At 41.1% G+C, this 6,514-nt stretch overlaps 1 protein-coding gene across 1 annotated transcript; it reads right to left on the bottom strand.

The window, feature by feature from the left end:
- Positions 1-5,249: 5,249 nt before the first annotated feature.
- Positions 5,250-6,227, bottom strand: MC3R (melanocortin 3 receptor). Its single transcript, XM_068416256.1, has one exon. It carries the CDS (start codon positions 6,225-6,227, stop codon positions 5,250-5,252), a length of 978 nt encoding a protein of 325 aa, XP_068272357.1.
- Positions 6,228-6,514: the final 287 nt, after the last annotated feature.

The following is a 6,514-nucleotide window of genomic DNA, read 5'->3' on the forward strand; positions in this document are numbered from 1 at the left end:
TGTTAAGGTGGTCGATCGTTATGAAAAGTGGATTTGGAGCAAGCTTCCCTATGCTTGTTATTTCTGGAAAAAATAATTTTAAACAAGAAGAATAAAAAAATGCTTGTTTGTGAAATAAAACAGTAACAATGATACAAATGAAGTCTGTACTAATTAGCGTCAGACTCTTGATTTCACAGTTAATGGTTCTTATCTGCTGATAGGCACCAAAGATATCCATCCTCAGATCTTGCCCTCTCTCATGTCTTGAATGTCACTACGTGCCTCCAGTAGCTGTTTTGCACAGCTGGTCAGACTTTAATTGTTACATCAATTAATGCTGATGAAAAAATGTTGATGCTTTTTCCAAGCAGATTTAAAGCATCAAAAGCTATGTTTTTCTCTTTGGAACGCATCTGATATAGAGCTTGTTTTCATTCATCAGTGTAAAGTCTGACCTGAGCTTTGACTCCATTACGTGGCAGCCTAGGAAAGAGCCCAATGAAATGTGCAGCTGTGGTGCTGCGCTGCTCTCAGTGCGGTGACCTTCCCCTGTGCAAATGGGCTTCACCTGTAGCTCTAGCCTTAAGAATCTGCTTTATCTTCCTTCCTCAATGCCTCTGTCCACTTAATGTGCAGTATTAACTGAACTACTTAAAACCAGGGCTGTATTTTAACCATTTAAGTTTTAACCTTCAAAAATGAGCAGAACAGCACCATCTGAATGTTCTTTACAGAGACATACATGGGCAGGATTTTTTATTAGTGTTTGTAATGTTCTTTGAAAGCTGTTTCTTTCCTCTGCCTTCCACCTGAAAGCCTGTTGAACATGGTCATTGTGTTATAGTTGTGATAAAGAGTTAGATCCATGCCTGCACCAGGGAACACAGAGAGCCCTGTTGTGAGTTGACATCAACATTTACGGTGATATCTGGAGCTGACTTTCAGATTGCTAATACAAGCTACGTGAGCCCTCCTGCCCCTGCCCTGCACCCTGTAGCCCACTGAATGCTGTCCAAATTTCTATGCCTTATTCAGAAGGGATCATCTGAGTGTAGCTTGCCTCTACTCTTGGATGGTGGAGACAGGAAGGAACAAGCTGTTCTGGAACTGTTGCATCTGCTGTGCCCATGCTGGGTGTCTCAGTGCCCAGGTTACCTGGTTTCTCTAATACTATCTCAGAGGTGTGGAACTGAGATTGGGCTGGGTTGCCCAACAGAGGGGTTTCCAGTGTATGCTGTGAAGCAGTATTCCTTTGTGGGTGAACTTCAAAATCACCTTAATGGCTTAGGTATAGCTGCCAAAACAAACAGCTAGCCCGAGTCCCAAAGTAGGCTTCAACAAATAGAAGCATCTTATTTCAGTGAAGAGGTAATCAAGGTGTTTGTACTAATGGCCCTGCTGATGGCCTTGGTTGACTGCAGAATTCTGTGCCTGGACTTTGTTATTTATTCATTAGGACAAATGCTTTCAATTATTAAATATTTAGACACTCACTGATGGGAAAATTGCATGCATAGTGCTGAAATTTATATGAAAGAGGCAAATCTGGCTGTAATTTGCAGAATTTACTGTGTTCATTTGACTTAGTGGGATAAGTCATGCTCCTGCAAATTCAAATATTTGTCTGCATATATGAGGGTTTTCTAAAAAGTCTTTGAGCAAACAGTAATCCTACAGTGCTTGTGAACTGCCTGATTTTCTTGCAGAAAAACTGAATCAATAAAGCCATATAAATGGCACCTTTAGATGAAAAGGATATTATCTCAGTCTGCCATTTCTCATACTGTCTAGGGGGAAACTGCACTCTTACCAAGGAAGAGACATTTCTTCTTATGAACAGATCATACATTGAGTTTAATACTAACAACTCTGAAAGTGTTCACATTTTGCTGCAATTATAAGCAGGGGCAGATTCTCAGCAGATAGAAACGTTGGTCTGGTTACTGTGTATGTTAAGGACTGCTGCTCTGTACTAGCATGTTTTGCTGTGATGTCTTTGTTCTGCTGTATGTACACATCTATAGGGTGCACTGCTGGGAAACGGTACTGTTTTGGGGGGCTTCTGCTGATGTTCCAGTCCTTGTGTGTCTCTTAGATGAGTCCTGACTTGAGCCTCAGCTCTGTCCCTGAGGACTGAGGATGGCTGAACACCAGTTCCAGGACTCCCTACTCAGTGAAGTGTTAAGATCTGGCCCACAGCAGCTGATTGTGGTGATATTTCCTTAGAGTGCAGTCCTGTTCTTCCCTTCACTTTCATTTCACACCTGGAGCTGTAGCTGTTAGTATTCATTCACTACCTCCTATTGTTGGGTTCAGTCCCATGGAGACTGTTTCTTTGCCTTCCCATCACGGACAGGCTTGTGATAGCTACCATCCTGGCTCTGTGCAGGACACTGCACCATGGATTTCCAAAGTATGAGTTACAGTTGGGAATCTGGACCTGGCGCTGGACAAACCCACCATCCACCTCCATCCCCACCTGTAGGGAAGGAGCCGCACCTTCACCGCCTGGTGCCAGAAAGTACGAGACATCTTTGATGGATTTTATGGATTCTCTTTCCATCACGTTTGCATGTGGGATGGAGACGTCTGGCTTTTTGCTCATTTTTGTGTAGCTCTGTGGACAGCGTGTCGAATTAGGAGGTTTTTGCCCAGTGTTAGACTCTATCTCTAGTTTTGCGAACCAGACCACCGGGACTGTGGTTTGACATGGCATGGTGCTCTGACAGAAGCAAACACGATTCTAAGTGACATCTTCAGATTGTTTTATTCAACAGATGTATGTTTTGCTTAAAGGCAAAGCACAGTATGAATCAGTCACATCTAAAATCACTTTTAAAAAGAGAAATAAGTGGACATCAGGTGCAATAAAAGGTAAATACACAATAACCTGAGGCAGAATATCATGGCAAACCATGCTCCAGAGTATAAAGGTACGTAACACTGACAATAGGCAGAGTTTTTTACAACAAGTAGGTACAGTCTTTCCACATCACGAAAGGTCAGTTGTGTGGTTTCCCGTGCTGATTTGTTTCAGTTCATCCTGATGTGCCACATCAGGTGTTGCAGAAGTAAGACAGGCTGAGCTAACAGAACAGATCTTAGTGCTGAACTGTAGTTTGTGAGACACAGATAAGGCTGAAAGCATTCAGGTTTAGTTTACTTGCCAGTTGCTGGGATTTTCTCTGGTCTCTAACTGAAACATGGGAGAATTTTCATCTGTGCCTGTTCTGCCACATGCTCCACAGTGACCTTAGTGGTTTGTTTAGTTTAGTTTTTTTTAAAATTAAGGGTTATGAGATTAGGTAAGGGTTGGAACAGTGGGAGTGTTGGGAAGGTGGAAGTCTGGAGGATGGTGTTATGGGAGGAAAAGAGAACTCAGGGAATTTAGGGTGTGATCAGAGGGCAAAGGAAATAGGGAGCATGAGGTTGATTTGGGCTGATGGGCAGAGTGTGGCTAGAGCACAGGGAGAGGTGGTTCTTGGCCCCATGAAAATTATGCACCCCATAGGACTGGGAAGTTAGGTTGCTCCCTACATAGGTTGTAGGATGCTGAGAATAACACACAGTCAAACACAGGCCAGTATTTGCCAGCTATGGGACATGTTTTCCCCACAGACAGTCAGAGCTGGGAGCCAGTAGCAGTGAAACACCGTCAGCCTGGGTTGTACCAGGACTAGTGTGTGAATGCAGAACTGGAGGCAGAGTAGATTGGGAAGCTCTGGTCTGGATAACTGTTCCTGAACTGACAGAGCGGAGCCCCAGAAATAACAACCACATAGCAACTCCACTCAAATGGGAAAAAAAAATAGTCTTAAGTCAAATGAAATCTTTTAGATGTTTGAAAGCAATCGACAACTCTGAGGGTTTCAGGTTACTGCCTTTCCTAAAAGTGAGATACCACAAAGGTGCTAAGTAGCCTTTAGAATGGCTTAGAGTTTTCTTAGTCTGGCACTGTCTGTGATACTGCCTGTACGTTGCATTATATACAAATCGCATCAGCCTTTGCTCAGTTACAATATGCTATTTGAAGGCCACTTACATGGTTTATTCCTATAAAAAGCAGAGGCAAAGGCTAAATTATTGTAGCTGAAGTTGAATGCTTTACATGCCAGCAACTTGCATACAGAGTTTGAAAATGATTGCAAACAGCATGTTGCTTTCTTGTTTCCAGTGCAGGTGGAATTCGGCGTAAAGCTCTTTAAGTAAAGAGAGACTGACCCATGACATATATTTCTCAATGCATAGAAATTGTGTCTGCCATACACATCTTGTTTCTTCCAGTTACCTAACTTAGCCAAATGGATATCTCTAAAGACTCCATGCACCTTTTATACAAAGCTAAATTCAAACTATTTTGCATTTTAGCTATTCCTTATGTTCAGATCTGTGTAGTCTTCAAAATTTTCAAGGTATGGGTCTCATTGGTGACAATTTATCAACAGGAGATTTCTGTGACTTATTCTATTAACATACCAAACACTACATTGATCAGTACATTCCAGATTAAAAAAAAAATCAAGGCTATAATACTGCTGTATCACAATAAGTAATGTAAATGCCTTCTTCATATGAGTCACTTCTATCAGGCAGCTGTTTAAGTCACACTATCATTGATACAGCAGCTGTTCCTTTTCACTTAACTGATTTCTACTGAAGCAGTATTTCAGTGCAAGAGGAATGTTTACTTTCACACTTCAAAGATTTTACTTGGGTTGCTTTATAGCAAGCAGCATAAATATCAATCTATTCTTTTATTAAAAGGTGGAGGCATGGGAGTAAGTGTAGAGCAATGCTGTTACCTATTGGTGTTTTGATTTGTCTTGCAAGTGAATAGCTTTCCGTAGAGGTTACTCATGGAATCTTTTAGAAAACAATGACTTGTTGGTAGGGGCACAGAGATAAAGCAACAGGTACAAATGAATGGTAGAGGATATTATTTCAGTCTTTCTAAGGTAGTATTCCCTTTCAGGATTCATTTTTCCAGTAAGTTTCTTAAGCTATTTTGTAAGCCACTCTGGATTTCCTTCTGTTGTAATTATTTAAATAATTTCAAATAATTTAATTGAATCTGCTTTTCATTTTGAAAAGTATAAATCAAGGCATCAAGTGGAAGGTTATTTTTTCTTTCCTGTGCCCTTCCTTCAAGCGCTGCTTTTTAAGTGGAGCTGCTATGTATCTAGATATATATATTCAAATATATATATATATATATTCATACACCTCTGTGTGTATCCTCTCTCTATTCTCAACACAAAGCCAGATGTTTACAGCATGCACTGTCCCACACTCATGTCGTAACAGCAACACACTATTTCTTTGAAAGTCTTTCTCATCTCCAGACTTCGGAAAGCATAAATGAGTGGATCAATTACTGAGTTGCACATTATCAAGACCAGATAAGTATTAAAGTGTGCGGTGTAGCAGACACAGTATGGATTCATTGGGCAAGAAATGATGAGAATGAGGTGAAGGAAGAACGGTGCCCAGCAAACAATGAAGACACCAAGTAATATAGTGATGGTGACAGCTCCCTTCATGCAGGTACGCTGGTAGGGCACCCCATCCACGGGGAGGGCTGCAATCCGCTTAACATGCAGGCGTGCAAACAAGAACATGTGAACATAAAGGGAGGCCATGAGAAAGAGCATGGTGAAGAACATAGTGATGAGACAGACAATGACAGTTTTGCTTTCTGAGTAGGCAATGAATATGATGCCACAGATGACACAAGCAATCCAAATGACCACAATCAGGGTTAAAGCTTTCTTCACAGTCATGATGCTGTGGTAACGGAGAGCATAGAAAATAGTTATGTACCTGTCAATGGCAATAACCAAGAGGTTGCAAATTGAGGCTACCAAAGAAATACAAATCATTGAGTCAAAAATATTGTCCATATGCTGAATAAAGTGGTCATCAATAATCAAATAGCCGTTGCTCAGGATTGCAATCATGATAGTCTCCAAGGCATTTGACGTGCTCACTAACATATCTGCCACAGCCAAGCTACAAAGGAAGAAATACATGGGAGAATGTAGGTTTCCATTCTTCAGCACTGCGAGAATGACAAGGATGTTTTCCAGCAGGCTGATGATCCCTAAAGTCAAGAAGACCTCGGCTTTTATGAAGACCTGCTCACAAAATCCATCGTTGCTTCTGTTGTTCAGAATTGAGTCATTGAAGTCTTCAGTGACATTAAGCAGCACAGGCTGAAATGAAAATGCAAAGTGTGTGGTATTCATTGTCAGCAAAGGAGTTGAATTCACAAGTGATTACAGACCTGATAGAGCACAGGTTAAAAAAAAAGAAGGGGAGAAAAAAAAAGAAAAATGGCAATAAGTCCTTCCAAGCCGTTGCTGTGCATGTGGGATGGAATCAAGCAGGACTTTTCTTTAGTCACTTTTAGAAGTAGAAACATAAAAAAAATCTGCATTTACAGTGAGTTTTGTGTCAGTCACAGGCTGCTCTTCTCCTTTGTAAGAAAGTGAGCTTCAAATCTTGCAGGCATCAAACAGTTTTCTCTGAAGTG

The sequence above is a fragment of the Nyctibius grandis genome, chromosome 19 (assembly GCF_013368605.1).
Source record: "Nyctibius grandis isolate bNycGra1 chromosome 19, bNycGra1.pri, whole genome shotgun sequence".
Classification (NCBI taxonomy): Eukaryota; Metazoa; Chordata; class Aves; order Nyctibiiformes; family Nyctibiidae; genus Nyctibius; species Nyctibius grandis.